This window comes from Pogoniulus pusillus, chromosome 1 (assembly GCF_015220805.1).
Source record: "Pogoniulus pusillus isolate bPogPus1 chromosome 1, bPogPus1.pri, whole genome shotgun sequence".
Taxonomy (NCBI): Eukaryota; Metazoa; Chordata; class Aves; order Piciformes; family Lybiidae; genus Pogoniulus; species Pogoniulus pusillus.
In genome coordinates, this window is record NC_087264.1 from 6,794,065 (window position 1) to 6,813,742 (window position 19,678).

General features: G+C 46.3%; 1 protein-coding gene across 1 annotated transcript in view; it reads left to right on the forward strand.

Annotated features, from left to right (window-relative positions):
* The window catches only part of LOC135182850 (nesprin-2-like), a 277,205-nt gene that overhangs the window by 117,325 nt on the left and 140,202 nt on the right, over positions 1-19,678 (forward strand). Inside the window, exons 50-55 of the mRNA XM_064157392.1 lie at positions 1,873-3,982; positions 5,915-6,237; positions 7,430-7,574; positions 8,274-8,489; positions 9,325-9,590; positions 10,952-11,108. Of these exons, the coding sequence (XP_064013462.1) occupies positions 1,873-3,982; positions 5,915-6,237; positions 7,430-7,574; positions 8,274-8,489; positions 9,325-9,590; positions 10,952-11,108 (3,217 nt within the window). The remainder of the gene's footprint in view (positions 1-1,872; positions 3,983-5,914; positions 6,238-7,429; positions 7,575-8,273; positions 8,490-9,324; positions 9,591-10,951; positions 11,109-19,678) is intronic.

Consider the following 19,678-nt stretch of genomic DNA (forward strand, 5'->3'; position numbering starts at 1 on the left):
CCTACCCTAGATGATCAGGCTGGCCGCAGCCTCATCCAGCCTGGCCTTAAATGCCTTCAGCCATGAGGCCTCAACCACCCCCCTGGGCAACCCATTCCAGGCTCTCACCACTCTCATGCTGAACAACTTCCTCCTCACATCCAGTCTGAATCTCCCCACCTCTAGCTTTGCTCCATTCCCCCTAGTCTTCCCACTTCCTGAGTGCCTGAAAAGTCCCTCCACAGCTTTTTTGTAGGTCCCCTTCAGATACTGGAAGGCCACAAGAAGGTCACCTGGGAGCCTCCTCTTCTCCAGACTGAACAGCCTCTCTAACCTCCCAGGTAGCCAAGAGAGCCAGTGGCATTCTGGCCTGCATCAGGAATAGTGTGGCCATTAGGACAAGGGAGGTTATTCTTCCCCTGTACTCAGCACTGTGAGGCCACACCTTGAGTGCTGTGTCCAGTTCTGGACTCTTCAGTTCAAGAGAGATGTTGAGATACTGGCATGTGTCCAGAGAAGGGTGATGAAGCTGGTGAGGGGCCTGGAGCAGAGCCCTGTGAGGAGAGGCTGAGGGAGCTGGGGTTGTTTAGCCTGCAGAAGAGGAGGCTCAGGGGTGACCTCATTGCTGTCTACAACTACCTGAAGGAGGTTGTAGCTAGATGGGGGTTTGTCTCTTCTGCCAGGCAACCAGCAACAGAACAAGGGGATACAGCCTCAAGTTGTGCTGAGAGAAGTATAGGCTGGATGTTAGGAGGAAGTTGTTGGCAGAGAGAGTGATTGGCATTGGAATGGGCTGCCCAGGGAGGTGGTGGAGTCGCCGTCCCTGGAGGTGTTCAAGAAAAGCTTGGCTGAGGCACTTAGTGCCATGGTCTGGTTGACTGGCTAGAGCTGGGTGCTAGGTTGGACTGGATGATCTTGGATGAGTCTCCCAACCTGGTTGATTCTATGATTCTATGTTCTCAGTAATTACACTGCTGAGTTGTATTTCTTTGACCTTTGTTCCATGGGTATATTATTGCTCTAATCTCAGGTGGGGAAAAAAAAAAAAGCATTTCTGTCTAGGTATGGTGTCTAAAAGCCTTGCTTTAGTTTTCAGTTTTTCCAAATCCTAAGCAAATATATACATATATTTCAGGTAGGAACTTCAAAATACTCGTGGAAGTAAGACAGGATTAGATAAACATCTTCAAATTAATACTGAACAAATTTGAGCTTTGGAAGTTTTTCTTGTGACTAGGTTACCATAACATGTTAATTCCCAGCAATGCTATTGATGATTTTTACACTTGTATTTCTTGTAACTTCAAAGACAGGCTACATTCCTGTAGGAAATGACACATTCTGTATTAGTGTATAGACTGCAGTTGTAGACAACATATATTAGAATGTGGCTTTCCTGCAAAGAGATCTAGAAATAACTAATGTGGTACAGACAAGCCAGAAATAATGATACTGTAGTTGGGAAATTTTTGAAAGATCATTGAGAGGTACTTGTGATGTCTCAAATTGTGCTGGGGGAAGTACAGGCTGGATGTTAGGAGGAAGTTCTTCCCAGAGAGAGTGATTTGCTTTGGAATGGGCTGCCCAGGGAGGTTGGACTGGATGATCTTGAAGGTCTCTTCCAACCTGTGGGTGTTCAAGAAAAGCCTGCATGAGGCACTTAGTGCCATGGTCTAGTTGACTGGACCTGGCTGGGTGCTGGGTTGGACTGGGTGATCTTGGAGGTCTCTTCCAACCTGGTTGATTGTATGATTCTATGATTCTATCCTATGAAGTCAATAAAATGACTGGATCCAATCTTTTAAACAGTGAACTTAAAAAAAAATGTGTTGAGTTCATGTTTTAGGACAACTGATGTGTTGTTTCTTTTAACATTACTCCTATTTTTGGCAGGGGTCCTATGAACAGTACTGCTCTTCTGGAGAAAATTAAGGCGTGCATAGAGTCCTTACGGAAAGAGAGAGATGTCTTAAACCACTTGAAAACTCAGCAAGAAAGTTTATCTCAGCATTTAACACATATGGATAAAGTGTTAACTGAGAGCCAAATAAGGCAACTGGAGCAATGGTGGCAGCACATGGAACAAGCAGTGCAAAAGAAACATGATCAAGTTGTGGCTGAAATCGATGAATTTAACCTGCTTATGAATAAAGCACAAGATATTCAGAGACTCCTACAAGAGCAGCATTTACAGGCAGAGTTATATTCCTCACCTGCAGAAAAAGCCAAGAACCCTGTACTTTGGACCACAGAGCTACAGGACATTAAGCATGATCTTTCTCTGTTAAAAAGAAGGGTTGAACTGCAGATGAAAAGAATTTGGAGTGATCAAGAGAAGGTAGCTTTGGAGAACTCTATACTTGATTTGCAGAGCAAATTGGATGCACTGTCAGTACACCAAACTCATCAAGAGGATGCTCAGATCACTGGTCCTGCTCTCTTGAAACGTGAAATGATGAAGAGGCTAAAGGAAAATATGTCATGGATTAAAGATTCGATGTCCTCTCTGGATCAAAAGGCTGCACTTTTCCCCACTGATGTTAAATCACAGATCAGAAGTTGTCAGCTTATGAACACAGAAATTCTAAGCAGAGAGCCTGAGGTTATGTCGCTGAGTGATGGGCTCCAGCACCTCATTCCTAGCTTGAAGATAGAGGAGGTCTCTGATATGACCTTCCTTCTACAAGCACTGCAAAATTCCTACAAAGCTCTTGTTTTAAAATCAGCTCAAAGGTTACAACACTTAGAGCTCCAGCTGGAGGAGAGGCAAAGTCTTATTGCAGAGATAGAGAAACTTCACTGTCAGCTTCGAAATGCTGAGGTGCTTGCCAGGCCTAGCATGAGCCAAACCAGTACACAGTCAGAATTACTTGATCAGCAAGCCATTTTAAAGGAGATTTTGAAGGATATACAAGAAATAGAAGGGGTTATCTCATCCTACTGTAAAGAAAGTCAGGTCACAGCTGGAGAACTGAGCCTGTCTGAACAACTATTTTTGACCGATCAGTTAAGAAGTCTGAAGAACAGAGCAAGGAAAACACAGAGACAAATTCAGAGTAAACATCATGAAGTAGAGAAAAGGATAGCTGTCTACAGAGAGTTTGAGGAAGGAATAGCTTCATTGGAGAAGGATCTTCATGATTTAGAGAGCAGCGAAATGAACCTGGAAGAAGATAAATTATTAGGTGCCAAGCAGCAAGTGAAGGGTAAATGCAAAGCACTGGAAGAAAAAGTATTGGCTTTTCAGTCCAATTTGTCACAAGTAATGAAGTACAGAGAAGTCTTTGAATGTTTAGGTCTGAAATGGGACTCACTTCAGCTGGATGAGTTGCAAACTAAATATTTAGAAATGAAGAATAAAATTAAAGGGAAGATAAAACACTTGGCTAATGTGGTTCGGGAATGTGATAAGTTTGAAGCACTGCTAAATGAAATCCAGACTGTGACATCCGATGTAAGAAGGGAAGCTAACACCCTTAATGATAGCTATAGCTCTTCCCCTGCTGAGAGCCTTATATCTGCACAGATTCTGTTTCAGTCAGTTCAACAAATCTCACACATAACCCAGGATGCAGCAAATCAAATAAACAAAAGCGAGGTCTTTGACACACTATTCAAAGAAGCAAAGAGGAAAGAAATAGAGAGCCTGGAGAAAGATGTTCAGGAATTGACTCAGTTTCTTCAAGACTTGGTCTCTCATCTCCAGTGTGTCAACAAGGCAGATTCCCAGGAGGAAGTAGAACATATATTCCACATCATAAAGTATATTCAATTAGAGCTCCAGCAGCCACTTTTGGTAGACATGAAAAAGTTGCAGTATGAAAAGATACGATGGGAAGCAATTCAAAGCATGATGCAAACAAAGTGTTCTGCTATTAAATGTATGATGGAAAAGGAGAAGGAAAACCAAGAAGAAGAATCTGTGGCTGCTGGTATAGAAGGAAAATTAGAGGCACTGCAAGACCATGAAATTCAACTGAAAACAGACGTGGCTGCCCGTGTTGTAAGTATATTCAGTAAAAGTAAGGTATGGGTATATGTCTTTCCTCCATAATCAGATTCTGTGGCTAACATCTATGTTTCATGACTTAACAGCCTTCTTTTGTTTTAATAACTGACTTGGCTCAACATCATCTCTGCTTTGCTGGATAGGGGACACACAGTTTGATTTTAATCAAACAGTGGGAGTTAGCACAAGGAAAGAAAGGTAAAGGGGAGGAAGGGAAAGGTTATGCTGAAATAGTGAGCTGAAGAGGAGCTGGGTGCAATCGTACCAAGATTATTCTTGGAACTGACTTTTATTGCACATTTTCAGTAGCAACAGTGACAAGAAAAGTAGGAGTTCCTTGTTTATATTGTAAAGAAGAGGAGCTGAGAGTGATCGACGAGAGTAAAGCACAGGTCATAGAATCAACCAGGTTGGAAGAGACCTCCAAGATCATCCAGGCCAACCTAGCACCCAGCCCTAGACAGTCAACCAGACCATGGCACTAAGTGCCTCAGCCAGGCTTTTCTTCAACACCTCCAGGGACGGCCACTCCACCACCTCCCTGGGCAGCCCATTCCAAAGCCAGTCACCTTTCTCTGGCAACAACTTCCTCCTATCATCCAGCCTATACCACTCCTGGCACAAGTTGAGACTGTATCCCCTTGTTCTGTTGCTGGTTGCCTGGGAGAAGAGACCAACCCCCACCTGGCTACAGCCTCCCTTGAGGTCAAGCCAGTGTGTTGGACCTCAGGAAGAATGAGCAACTGGGATCCAGACTTTAACACGAGTATCTAAGGCACTGATAAGGCATTGCTGGAGGATCCACCCAAATCTGCATGCTTTTGTCAGAAAGGTCCACTCAGACTGGAGTAGATGCTTCTAGAGGGCTGAGGAATGTTGATAGCAGTTAATAAAACTGAATTAGCTCAACCTGATAAACTAATATTAAGCAGGAAATTTAGCTGAGGAATGTAATTGGGATGGAGGTAGACTTTGTGGATGCAGAAGGACTGCTTAAAGAAGAGGGCAGTTCTTAATGCAGGGAGAAAGAGCTGGTGAATAAATTTTATGTTGAAAACCAGGAAAGTGGTAACTATTATAGCAGAAAGAAACTGGACTCTGGTCAGGAAGATCTGTGTCCTGAGTACCCAAGAGATACAAATGAGGAAAACAGAATGTAGTAGCTAATAACCAGAGGAAGGGACTCAGTGTTCCTGATGGACTTGTAGTTTTGATAACAGATTTCTGGCTTTACTGTGTTTCATCTTCACTGCTTGGGGTATTGTGTGGGAAGCACAATGCCAAATTTCTCTGCCCTGTGGGTATCTGAGAGCTGGCAAAGTAACACCTCATTCTGTGTGCAAGTGCATACAAGAAGAGAATTTGGAGAGAAGCACTTCGGCAAGGTGTGGTGGAGATACTCACTGGCACAGAATAAAACATCAACATGTGGGATTTCCTTGTCTGAACAGGACATGTGCTGCCATTGGAATGGGCTGCCCAGGGAAGTGGTGGAGTCATCTAGAAGTGGTCAAGAAAAACTTGGATGAAACACTTAGTGCCATGGTCTAGTTAATCGGACAGGGCTGGGTGCTAGGTTGGACTGGATGATCTCGGAGGTCTCTTCCAACCTGGTTGATTCTATGATTCTATGTACACAGGCATCTTGTGGCTTTTGTGTCCTGCCATCCTTATCTCTGGACTCTTACAGTACTGTAATAACTTTATTCTTATGGTTGAGGACAATCAATTCATAAGGTATAACACTGCTCTGTGACTAAGTAGCAGAGCTCATTTGCCGTGTGTCCTCCCTCACCTCCTCAGGCCAATTTTGGGACATAGGTCTCAAAGACAGACAGCCAGGTATGAAGTTCTAGGACCATCTGGTGATCCAGAGTAGCACAGAAGTCTTTCATGATTGTTCCTTTGTCTCTTTAACACTTGCAGAGAGCTCTGGATGAGGCATGTAACACCAGTGAGCTTTATACTGAGGCTGTCCAGAAGACACTGAAGTTCCTTGAGGACTCTGAAGCACAAATCCAGTCTGCCGCAGCAGAGCTTGGTAGCTCAGAGGAGGTCTGTCAAACCCCACAATGGAACCAAGAGGAGTTCAGCTCTGCCAAGGCTGACGTAGAAAACCTGTACTCCAAGCTGAAAACCCTACTGAAACCAGAAGACAAATCATGTCTGGAAAATAATTTAACAGAACTAGTCAGTAAGAGCTCAGCATTAAGAGAGAAGGCTCAATGGAAAGAAGCTGATGAACTGAGGTAGGTCTAAGAGACCTTCCTAGGTCATGCCCCCTATTATGAGAAATTTGACTGACAATAAATGTAGTGTTATTTCTCTTCTGATGGAACCAGGCAATTCAGCAGAAATAACTGTAGGCATTTCTGGTTTTTGTTTGTGTGATTCTAATGGAAGGAAAGTTATGAGACAATAAGCACATTGCTACTATCATAGAACCAGGCAGGGTTGGAAGGGACCACAAGGGTCATCTAGCTCCGACTCCCCTGCCATGGGCAGGGACACCCTACCCTAGATCAGGCTGGCCACAGCCTCAGCCAGCCTGGCCTTAAACATCTCCAAGCATGGGGCCTCAACCAGTTCCCTGTGCAACCCGTTCCAGCCTCTCACCACTCTCATGCTGAACAACTTCCTCCTCACGGCCAGGCTGAATCTCCACACCTCCAGTTTTGCTCCATTCCCCCTAGTTCTGTCACTCCCTGATAGCCTCAAAAGTCCCTCCCCAGCTTTTTTGTAGGCCCCCTTCAGATACTGGAAGGCCACAAGAAGGTCACCTGGGAGCCTCCTCTTCTGCAGACTGAACAGCCCCAACTCTTTCAGTCTGTCCTCATAGCAGAGCTGCTCCAAGCCTCTGATCATCCTTGTGGTCCTTCTCTGGACATGCTCCAGCACATCCACATCCCTCTTGTAATGGGGACTGGATGCAGTACTCCAGGTGGGGTCTCAACCACAGTAGAGGGGGAGAATCACCTCCCTCGCCCTGCTGGCCACACTTCTCCTGCTGCAGCCCAGCCTCTGGTTGGCTTTTTGGGCTGCAAGCGCACACTGCTGGCTCATGCTGAGCCTCTTGTCCGCCAACACCTCCAAGTTCCTTTCCTCAGGGCTTCTCTCCAGCCAGTCACTGCCCAGCCTGGATTTGTGCTTGAGATTGCCTCAACCCATATGCAGAACTTTGCACTTGGTCTTGTTGAACCTCATGAGGTTGGCTTGTGCCCACCTCTCCAGCCTGTCCAGGTCCTTCTGGATGACATCCCTTCCCTGCAGCCTGTCTGCTGCACCACACAGCTTGGTGTTGTGACTAATTTACAATGAACAGTTTTTAGTCTGTTCCAAAAAGTATGTACAAGGGTTGGCTGAGGGTGGGCATTATGTCTGGAGAGAGGAGCAACTACAACTATGAAAAAGTTTAATTGGTCCATTACTTGTTTCCAACAGGTATTTTGAAAAATACAAGAGCTATACAAAGACCAAAGACAAAGTGTGTGATGGTCTTAACAAACTGGAAAAGATGCTTACACAGTATTTGTCTCAAATACCAGTGTCTTATAAGGAAGCTTTGGAGCACCTAGAAGAAAGCAAGGTAAGAAAAGCTCTAATGAACTTGAAAAGCTCATGCAAAACTGATGAAGCTGTGCACACTCTGTGATACTACAATAAGAGGAAGTTAAATTCTTTATCTTGTATTTATGTATATATAAAACCACAGAATATATCTATATACCTATAAAAATATCAGATTATACTAGGCTATGTAAAATGAGCACATTTTACTGCTGTAGGCATGATATGTTATCTGTGCTTAAGATAGTGTTGCTTTTTTGTTCCAGTGCCTCATTGCTTCTTTGCAGGACCATGACTGATCAGGTTTTCTAACACTGCAGCTGTTTTCTGTCAGAAGCAAAAATCAGAGCATTTCAGTTTCCCAGAACTCTTGCTGCCTGCCCACCAGACCTCTGCTTCAATCAAACTCTTTGTTGTGTTCTCTTTAGTGCTCATAATATTATGTGTCTGTAACTCTTCATTTCCCTTCCAAGTAACCAGAGAGAAATAAGAGCTACATAATTGCCTGGGCACACTGTTCTTTTTTGTTTGGTTTATTTACTACCCCCATCTTTATCCATGGTCTTAGTCAACAGAATTCTCTAATTACAGTGATATTTAACCAGCTCAGTGGAGTGATTGCCATTTCATTAGAGGATCCTAATCATGGTACTGAATGCTTCATTAACACTGCTGACTATATTGTATTATCTATTTACTTGTTTATTATTCCTGTAAGACTTTAGTCTCCAACATTGACTCGGTTGAAGATGATCTTGTGAAGCTCAGACAGGACTCTGGAGAGCTGATGAGATTATGCAGGAGAAGTGACAGGGCACTGGGCAGGACTGTGACAGTGCTGTGGGAAAATTGGCTGAGGTTGCTTGAGGCAGCGAAAGAGCTGGAAATGAACTGCGAAGAACTAAAGCAGGAATGGAAGTTCATCAGCGAAGAGGTGAGTTGATCCACAAGCTGTTCAGTTCTGGGGAATGTGGTAGGGGTGAGGCCCTCAGTAAAATGTCATGTAAAAGGCTGAGATCAGTGCAGGATATCATAGAATCATAGAATGGTCTAGCTTGGGAGGGACCTCAAGGATCATCCAGCTCCAATCCCCTGCCGTAGTCAGGGACACCTCCCACTAGAGCAGGTTGCTCAAGGCCTCATCTAACCTGGCCTTAAACACCTCCAGGGAGAAAACAGCCACAACCTCCCTGGGCAACCTGTGCCAGTGTCTCACCACCCTCTCTGTAAAAAACTTCCTCCTAACATCTAGTTTAAATCTCCCCTTTTCCACTTTAAACCCATTACCTCTCATCCTGTCATTACAAGACCTTGTCAATAGTCCCTCCCCAGCCTTCCTGTAGGCCCCCTTCAGATACTGGAAGGCCACTATAAGGTCTCCTTGAAGCCTTCTCTTCTCCAGACTGAAGAGCCCCAACTCTCATAGCCTGTCCTCATAGCAGAGCTGCTGCAGCCCTCTGAGCATCTTTGTGGCCCTATCATTTCCCACCTACTGATCAGCCTGTTATGCCCAGCCCTTCTTGAGCCCAGAGTCTCAAATGATGGGGATATATATAGTATAAATTCTTTGAACCCAGAAAGACTCTCTGTGTGGTCAAGTGCTTTGTTAGAGCAGCCTCAAATGCTTTGGCACACTTCAGAGAGATTCAAGTTCTCTGGCTATGTAATTCCCAGCACTTAGTCATGCATTTGAGTAAATGAATAATGTAACTTAGGGTGATGGAATAAAAAAGCTCTTTATCTCATGCTCTGACCTGCCATTTGCTTAGCTGGAACGAGAAACAATAATACTTGATAAGCTCCAGGAAGAACAACCAGAAAATCTTAAAGAGAAAGAAAAAGCCACCAAAGAGGAACTGGTAGAATTACTAGATTTTGTGAACTCATTTGAGGAAAATATCAACCAGCAGCAGCTCCTCCTACTCTTACTTCTTCACCGAATCAGAACCATCCTGAATACACCTGAAAGTGCTGAGGCAGAAGCTGCCCTTCCAGCCTTATGCGAGATACAGACAATGCAGGACCGCTGCAAAAAGTAAGTGCTGTGAACTTGTGGTGGAAGTTATGACATAGCACTCCTTATAAGCACAGTGTTTTATTGGGTATTAAAGAACATGTGAAAGCTAGAAAGCACCTAAAGTGATAGCAGATGGCCTGCTGGGTTAGACCAAAGCTTCATCTAACCTGTCTGCTGTCAGCGTAGGTATTGGGAGATGGTAGCTGGGGAGAAGACTTGAGCCTGGTCATTTCACCTGTGGGCTGAGATATACATTCAAATATAAAGGGAATCAAAAGGGGTGATGGCCCATTTTGGAGGCTCCAAGCACATGTGAACTTGAATGACTTGAGTAAGTGTGCTAGTTTGAAGCTAGCTAGAATGTTTTGGTGGAAGGAATTAGATTATAGGCTGTGAAAAGGAAAGAGTGGTGATGTCTACTTCACTCATAGGCTTGCTGAGCTGTATAAGAACAAGAACATAGATAACAGTCTCCTTCTGTCTTTGGGGCTGCACTTTTCCCTCTAACTTGCTGCCTGACTAATCCTTCTGCTTCCTAACCCCCGTGGCTGACTCACCTTGCACGTAAGGCAAAGTCTGGGGTAAGGTAGAGGGGTGGTTGGAAGGTGGAAGGGTGGTTGGGAGCCCCTGCTGGGGGTTCTGGTTTCTGGGAGGGCTGTTGTGTTTCTGTATTACTTTTTAACTTGTCTGTCTATAGCTGTATATATTGTAAATACCTGCTTGTATATTATGCTAAGCTGTAAATATAAAGCATCATTCCTTAATTTCCAGCTTGGCTGAGTCTACTCTGGGTGATTTTCTTAAGTGTAGGGGGGTGGGTAACACCCAAACCATCACAGTAAGTCTTCCACTCTTATGAAAAATGGTGCTTGTTGCAAATGTTTGGACTTGATGATCTATGAGATCTCTTCCAACCTTGTTGATACTGTGATATAACTTTGGCTTTACTTGGTCTTTAAAATTGGCCTGAAATACTTTTTGCAAGTCTGTAACTGTATTACTTCTTCTCCATGCCTGCTTTTTGTCATGGAAATCTTTGTCAATTGTTCTGCCAGTGTATTCAGACTCTGAGAACCTGAGCTCCATTCAGCTTCAACACGAAGGAAGACTTATTTACTGTGAGGGTGATACAGCACTGGAACAGAAAGGTTGTGGAGTCTCCTCCTCTGGAGTCTTTCAAAACCTGTCTGGGCATTTTTCTGTGTGGCCTGCCCTTAGGTGATCCTGCTTTGTCAGGTTGGAGATTGGACTCGATGATCTCTGGAGGTCACTTCCAACCCATACCATTCTGTGATGTATTTTGGAAGTATCTCTATTAAGCATGCTCTGTGATTACTCCTACTTAATGTAGAATCTAACTTGCTGACAATCTTTCACAGGTTGTATGAGAAGACTCAGGAACATAAGGATTCTGTACAAGCAGAGATCGAAGAGAGGAATAAGATCACTGAAGAAATTAGTACTGTGACAAATGCATTACAGAATGCTGCATCTGTGTTATTACAAGATACCACTGGAAAGGCAGCACAACTGGAGGTTGGTAACAGCTCTATTGTTGTGTGAGGGCATTTCAAGTGTGTTCTCTTTTATGCTGGGGCTTGAACTTGGTCCATATAAAGTTAGTGTCAAAATACGTGCATATGCTGATTGACTTAGAACTACCTGAGGGGTGGTTGTGGCCAGGAGGAGGCTGCTTTCTTCTCTCAGGTGGCCAGCACCAGAACAAGAGGACACAGCCTCAAGCTATGTCAGGGGAAATTTAGGCTCGAGGTGAGGAGAAAGTTCTTCACTGAGAGAGTCATTGGACACTGGAATGGGCTGCCCAGGGAGGTGGTGGAGTCGCCGTCCCTGGAGCTGTTCAAGGCAAGGTTGGAGGTGGCACTTGGTGCCATGGTCTAGCCTTGAGCCCTGTGGTAAAGGGTTGGACTTGATGATCTGTGAGGTCTCTTCCAACCTTGATGATACTGTGAATCTGTCTCTACAGAATATGACTGCCCCTGTCATGTCCTTCATTTGCATTCCTCTCCCTCTCTGTGGTTCAGTTAGTAGTCATGGAAGCCTTTCCAGATTGCAGAGAGACTGACAGCAAATTGCATGCCTTTTAGGAAGGACTCCTTTGTGTACATCCCGTGCCTCTTCTCCCTCTGTTTATCTAGCCAAGGCAACTTCAAATGCTCTGAAGATCCCTCATAGAATCAAACAGGTTGGAAGAGACCTCCAAGATCATCCAGTCCAACCTAGCACCCAGCCCTGTCCAGTCAACTAGACCATGACACTAAGTGCCTCAGCCAGGCTTTGCTTCAACACCTCCAGGGATGGTGACTCCACCACCTCCCTGGGCAGCCCATTCCAATGCCAATCACTCTCTCTGTGAAGAACTTCCTCCTAACATCCAGCCTATACTTCCCCTGGCACAACAACATCAGGGAGTTAACTTCATGAAAGCTATTTAGAAATCAAATTGTGATCAGCATCCACCGGCAGCAAGCAGGACTCTGTAGCCACCCACTCTACACTTCTGCCATTTCAGTGTATTTGTTATCTTCCTTTGAATTCTGGACTTTGTGAAATGGTATCAGTCCTAACACTTCCTGAATGTGGGTTTATTTCCTCATTATTAAAATAATATTTGTTTCTATTTAGTCTTACTGCTCTGTAGCAACCCACTCTACACATTTCTACCATTTCATAGAATCATAGAATCATAGAATCATAGAATCAACCAGGTTGGAAGAGACCTCCAAGATCATCGAGTCCAACCTATCACCCAGCCCTAGCCAGTCAACTAGACCATGGCACTGAGTGCCTCATCCAGTCTTTTCTTGAAGACCCCCAGGGACGGTGCCTCCACCACCTCCCTGGCCAGCCCATTCCAATGGGAAATCACTCTCTCTGTGAAGAACTTCTTCCTAACATCCAGCCTATACCTACCCTGGCACAACTTGAGACTGTGTCCCCTTGTTCTATTGCTGGTTACCTGGGAGAAGAGGCCAACCCCCACCTGGCTACAATGTCCCTTCAGGTAGTTGTAGACAGTAATAAGATCACCCCTGAGCCTCCTCTTCTCCAGGCTAAACAGGCCCAGTTCCCTCAACCTCTCCTCATAGGATTTGTGTTCCAGGCCCCTCACCAGCTTCGTTGCCCTTCTCTGGACATGTTCCAGCACCTCAACATCTTTCTTGAATTGAGGGGCCCAGAACTGGACACAGTACTCAAGGTGTGGCCTGACCAGTGCTGAGTACAGGGGCAGAATAACCTCCCTTGTCCTACTGGCCACACTGTTCCTGATGCAGGCCAGGATGCCATTGGCTCTCTTGGCCACCTGGGCACACTGCTGGCTCATCTTCAGCTTACTATCTATCAGTACCCCCAGGTCTCTTTCCTCCTGGCTGCTCTCCAGCCACTCAGTCCCCAGCCTATAGCGCTGCTTGGGGTTATTGTGGCCGAAGTGCAGAACCCTGCACTTGGCCTTGTTAAATCTCATCCCATTGGCCTCTGCCCACCCATCCAGCCTGTCCAGGTCCCTCTGCAGGGCTCTCCTACCTTCCAACAGATCAACACCTGCTCCTAGCTTGGTGTCATCTGCAAACTTACTGATGCTGGACTCAATGCCCTCGTCCAGATCATCAATAAAGATATTGAACAGGACTGGGCCCAGCACTGATCCTTGGGGAACACCACTTGTGACTGGCTGCCAACTGGACGTGGCACCATTCACCACCACTCTCTGAGCTCTGCCATCCAGCCAGTTCTTGATCCAGCACAGAGTGAATCTGTCCAAACCATGAGCTGCCAGCTTGGCTAGGAGCTTCTTGTGGCAGACAGTGTCAAAGGCTTTGCTGAAGTCCAAGTAGACTACATCCACAGCCTTCCCCACATTCACCAGGCGGGTAACCTGATCATAAAAGGAGATCAGGTTGGTGAGGCAGGACCTGCCCTTCCTAAACCCATGCTGGCTGGGCCTGATCCCTTGGCTATCCTGTAGGTGCTTTGTGATGGCACCCAAGATGACCTGTTCCATGACCTTGCCTGGCACTGAGGTCAGGCTCACAGGTCTGTAGTTTTCTGGCTCCTCCTTACGACCCTTCTTGTGTATGGGAATCACATTGGCCAGCTTCCAGTCTTCAGGGACCTCTCCAGTGAGCCAGGACTGCTGATAAATGATGGAGAGTGGCTTGGCCAGCTCAGCTGCCAGCTCTCTCAGCACCCTAGGGTGGATCCCATCCGGTCCCGTGGACTTGTGAGGATCCAAGTGACTTAGCAGATCCCTTACTGCTTCCTCATGGATTAGAGGGGGACTGTACTGGTCCCTGACTCCATCCACCACTTCAGGAGTCCAGCTGTCCTGGAGACAACCTGTCCCACTAGTGAAGATTGAGGCAAAGAAGGTGTTAAGCACCTCTGCCTTTTCCTCATCCTTTGTCACTCTATTCCCCTCTCTATCTAACAAGGACTGGAGGTTGTCCTTGGCCCTTCTCTTGCCATTCATATATTTAAAGAAACACTTTTTATTTTCCTTGGCAGCTGTGGCCAGCCTGAGCTCCAAGTGGGCTTTTGCCTCTCTAATTTTTCCTCTACAAGACCTAGCAACCTCCTTGAACTTCTCCTGGGACACCTCCCCTCTTTTCCAAAGGTGATACACTCTCTTTTTAATCTTTAATTCCTTCAGCAGCTCCCTGCCCATCCAGCCTGGCTGCCTCCCTCGTCGGCTCATCTTCCGGCTCAGTGGCACTGCCTGCTCCTGTGCCTGCAGGAGTTCTTTCTTGAAGCAGGTCCAACCTTCCTGGACCCCTTTGTTTCTAAGGGCTATTTCCCAAGGAACTTTCTGAATTAGTTCCTTAAATAGGCTGAAGTCTGCCCTTCGGAAGTCCAGTGTGGAGGTTCTGTTGATGCCCCTCCTGGTTTCTCCACGTATTGAAAACTCTATAATTTCATGGTCACTGGACCCCAGGCAGCCTCCAACCACCACATCCCCTACCAGCCCCTCTCTATTTGTGAGCAGCAGGTCAAGCAGGGCTGCCCCCCTGGTAGGCTCACGTAACAGCTGGGATAGGAAGTTGTCTTCCACACATTGCAGAAACCTTCTAGACTGCTTCTTCTCTGCAGTGTTTAAGTCCCAGCAGATGTCTGGTAGGTTAAAGTCGCCCACCAGAACAAGGGCAGGTGATCTTGAGGCAGCCTCCAGCTGCTTAAAGAGTAATAAATCAACCTCTTCTTCCTGGTTGGGTGGTCTGTAACAGACTCCAACCAGGATATCAGCCTTGTTGGCCTTCGCCTTAAGTCTCACCCATAATGACTCAACTTGATCATCCTTGATTTCTACCTCCATGACATCCAGAGCATCCCTAATATACAGAGCCACTCCCCCGCCCTTTCTCCCTTGCCTGTCTCTCCTGAAGAGTCTGTAGCCATTGATTACAGCACACCAATCATGTGAGCTATCCCACCACGTTTCAGTGATGGCGACAATATCATAGTTTTCCTCCAGCACCAGAGCTTCCAGCTCCTCTTGTTTGTTACCCATACTGCGTGCATTAGTGTACATGCACTTCAGCTGGGCTGCTGCTTTTACTCCTAGCTCTAGCCTACCTTCCTCAATTCCCTTTGATTTATCTCTGGTGCTGTCATGTTTAACCCCCTCCCCCTTCCATTCTAGTTTAAAGCCCTCTCAACAAGCCCAGCCAGCTTATGTGCCAGAGTCCTTCTCCCCTTCTGTGATAGTTGTGTCCCATCTGCTGATTGCAGACCTGTGGCAAGATGAAGTTCCCCAATATCAAAGAATCCAAAGTTATGTTGGATGCACCAACCTCTGAGCCACTTGTTCATCAAATATGCTTTCCTATTCTTCTCTGTATTCCAGCCTGTGACTAAGGGTATAGATGAAAAGATTACCTGTGCCCCTGCTCCCTCAACTGCTTTCCCCAGTGTCTTAAAGTCCCTTTTGATAGCTTTTAGCCCTCTGTTATTAATCTCATCATTCCCTGCCTGTATAACTAATAAGGGATAGTAATCAGAGGGCTGCACTACAGTAGGCAGCCTCCTGGTAACATCCCTGACCCGGGCTCCAGGGAGGCAGCAGAGCTCCCTGTGGAAGGGGTCTGGCCGGCATATGGGGCCCTCTGTTCCCTGCAGAAGGGAATCACCAATAACAATTACCCTCCTCTTTTTCTTCTGGGTACTTGTTCTGATGCGAGGGGGCAACTGAGTTGCCCTCCCAGCTGGTGATGCTTCTGCCTGCTCCAGGATCACCTCATCCTCAACCTCTAGTGCCCTATATCTGTTATGTAAGGGCAGCTGGGAATGTGAAGATGGCTGGAAGGGTTTTCCCTTGCCCCTTCTAGCAGGCACCTGCATCCATTCTTCTTGGTTGCTCTGTTCGTCTCCCTCTGGCAAGGGGGACTGCAGAGCATGGTGCTCTTTTGTACCTTCCCTTTCAGCCTTCAGTCGTTCCACCTCTCCCTTGAGTTCAGCCACCAGGTTAAGCAGACAATCAATCTGCTCACACCTATTGCAGCCATTGCCTGTGTCGAGTGCCAGGCTCCAGCACTCCTCACATCCAGACGTCTGGACGCCTGCACTCCTACAGGTGGGCTCTGTTTGGGTGCCCACAGTTTTACAAGTATTATACAGCTTGGACCTAGTTCGAACCATGTCTGCTATCCTGAAGGTCCGCAGCGAGTTGTTAGGTGTGGTGGGTTTTTTTTTTCTTTCCCAGCGGCGCTGCGCTGCGCTCAGCAGAGACAACAGCGAGCTGCTCGTTTAAATGTGCCGCTCGCCAGGCACCGCCCTCTGACTCACCTTCCTGCGAGCACTTAGCGCCTGCTTGCCGCTCCCTCCCTCCCTCTGGGCTCCTCAGATCGAGAGAGCCTCAAGAAAAGAGGAGAAAAAAGGCTGCGAGAAAGCGCGTTTCAGCTGAGCTAGCCTGGGTCCTGCTCTCTTGCCGAACCAGGCTGTTAGGGGTTATCTTCCTTTGATCTCAGGATGTTAGGGGTTGGAAGGGACCCAAGGAGATCATCGAGTCCAACTTCCCTGCCAGAGCAGGACAATACTATCTAACACAGATCACAGAGGAACACATCCAGACAGGCCTTGAAAGTCTCCAGAGAAGGAGACTCCACAGTCTCTCTGGGAGCCTGTTCCAGTGCTCTGTGACCCTTGCAGTAAAGAAGTTCCCCCTTGTGTTGAGGCAGAACCTCTTGTGCTGCAGCTTACACCCATTGCTCCTTGTCCTATCCCAGGGAGCAGTGAGCAGAGCCTGTCCCCCCACTCCTGGCCAGCCCTCAGATGTTTATAAACATTTATCAAATCCCCTCTCAGTCTTCTCTTTTCCAGACTAAAAAGTCCCCTGTCTCTCAGCCTCTTCTCATAAGCCATGCCCTCCAGTCTTCTAATCATCCTTGAAGCCCTCTGCTGGACTGCATCAGATTCCTGTCCCTCTTAAACTGGGCAGCCCAAAATTCAGTGCAGTATTCAAGATGAGGTCTCACGGGGACCGAGCAGATGGGGAGAAGAGCCTCCCTTGATCTGCTGGACACACTCTTCCTACTACACCCCAAGATCCCATTGGCCTTCTTGGCCACAAGGGCACATTGCTGTGCCATGGTTTGAATTCTGAACTTTTTGAAATGGTATCTTTCCTAACACTTGCTGAATATGGGGTTTATTTCCTTATTATTAAAATAATGTTGGCTTCAATTTAGTGTTAATTATCCACTTTTAAACAAAATATTAGTTAAATATAAATGAGTTACATAATCCACTCCTATAGTCAGAAGATATTTATTCAAGCCTACTAAGGCCTATTACATATTTATGCTCTTTCTTAAGTCTTGTACAAACACTAGTTTTGGGTCCTCACCACCTCTTTTCTTTAGGAGGTCAGTGCCTGAAGCTGGCAAAGAGCTAGGAAAAGTAAAGAAGTCAAGGACAATAGTGGCAGATATGAGCACCTGTGGGTTAGCAGAAGGGAGAAATATTAACTACATCTTGAAGAAGTTTGGAAAACCTATCAGTCTGATGAAAGCTTGTGGATTTTTCTGGAAGGACTGCTTTTCTGTTTAAAATTACACAAAAGTGGAATTTAGAGTTAGGTCTGCTCTTTGTGTCTAAGAGGAAACATTACCACTGCAGGTGCTCTGTGCCTGCTCTTTCCCCTCTCATTCAAATTGTGCCACTCTGAGCACCTAAAATTCACCCAGAAGTGAGTTTACATGTTGTTCCTGTTCCTGACAGCAATCAGCACAAGCAAAAGTTAGCAGCAATCCCAATAAATGATGTCTTTGTAGCAGTACATCATAGCAAGCCTGTTCCGTTAGAGAAGATTCATCCCATAGGATTGAAAATTCCTTAACTTTAATGCAAACCCCAGTAAGCCAAACTCTCAGTTTCATCTCTGCTTTAAGGAAAGCATGATTCTACAATCTCTATAGCATTATTCAGGGCTCCATTGCATTCAATGAATGGAGTTGCCTGTTTCCCTTCCAGATGTCATACCCAGGTTAGTGAGGTGAGCTGGCAATGCTTTAACTTGCAGACACAGATGAACAGGCAAATGGGAAGGGATCTCATCTAGCCCCATATGAAAAGCATGGAGACAGTTTTGACAGATGCCTGCTTTCCAGATAAATCATCTCCCAAATTACTAATAATAGGACAAGAGGAAATGGCCTCAAGCTGTGTCGGGGAGGCTTAGGTTGGATGTCTGGAGGAAGTTCTTTCCTGAGCAGGTGGTCAGGCACTGGAACAGGCTGCCCAGGGAGGTGGTGGAGTCACCATCCCTGAAGGTGTTTAAAAGGAGAGTGGATGTGGCCCTTGAGGCTATGGTCTGGTGGTTAAAGATGCTGGGATGAAGGTTGGACTGGCTGATACTCGTGGTTCCTTCCAACCATAGCAATTCATAGTGATTAGATGTTGTGCTGAGGGCTTTGGTTTAGTCAAGGACTTGTCAGTGTGAAACAGATGATTGGACTCGATGAGCTTGAAGGTCTTTTCCAATCTAAGAAACTCTGTGATTCTGTAATGTGGAAGCATTTCTTGCTGACATGATTTGATAAACATGAGCGACCCATGCTGCGAGGAGCATCCTTGAGCTCATCTTGGAGGCAGGAACTAAGGTGATGAAACAACCCCCACATCCAGCTGCAAGGGGGCAGGATCTGCTGGCTGCAGGAGGCTGACTCTATAATTGTTTTCTTTAAGCCTTAACCTGTCTGTGCCTTATGCATAGCCTTAAACCTATCTGTGCCTTGCACATGTACCAGTCTTAAAGTAAGTTAGCTGTGTATGCCTCTTCCAAGCTCATAGAATCAACCAGGTTGGAAGAGACCCCCAAGATCATCCAGTCCAACCTAGCACCCAGCCCCAGCCAATCAACTAGACTATGGCACTAAGTGCCTCAGCCAGGCTTTTCTTGAAGACCCCCAGGGACGGTGCCTCCACCACCTCCCTGGGCAGCCCATTCCAATGCCAATCACTCTCTCTGCCAACAACTTCCTCCTAACATCCAGCCTAGACTTTCGCCGGCACAACTTGAGACTGTGTCCCCTTGTTCTGTTGCTGGTTGCCTGGCAGAAGAGACCAAGCCCCAACTGCCTACAACCTCCCTTCAGGTAGTTGTAGACAGCAATGAGGTCACCCCTGAGCCTCCTCTTCTCCAGGCTAAACACCTCCAGCACCCTCAGCCTCTCCTCATAGGGTTTGTGTTCCAGGCCCCTCACCAGTTAGCACATAAGATTGCCACAATAAAGCAGAGAACCATCTAACCGTATCAGTCTCCGTCATTCCTCTGGCTGCCTTTCCACCAACACTGTAATCCATGAAAAACCAGTCTGCAGAGACATGCTTTGTTTTGGAGATTAATGTTGTGATGGATTCCTTCATATTCAAGTCAGAAAATGCATAAACTCCTGTAAATGTTGGCACAATCTTAATTGGGCCATTTGATAACAGCAGCCTTCTCTGTGGCAGAATGAGTCACGCAGCTGTTTCGTGGCTTTGAGGTTTTTAACATCAGACCCAGTTGTCAGGGGATGAACAGGCAATATAATACATTCCAGACTCACTGTAGTTTTTTTTCTGTGCACTGTATTTGTGTGAAAGAAAAGATT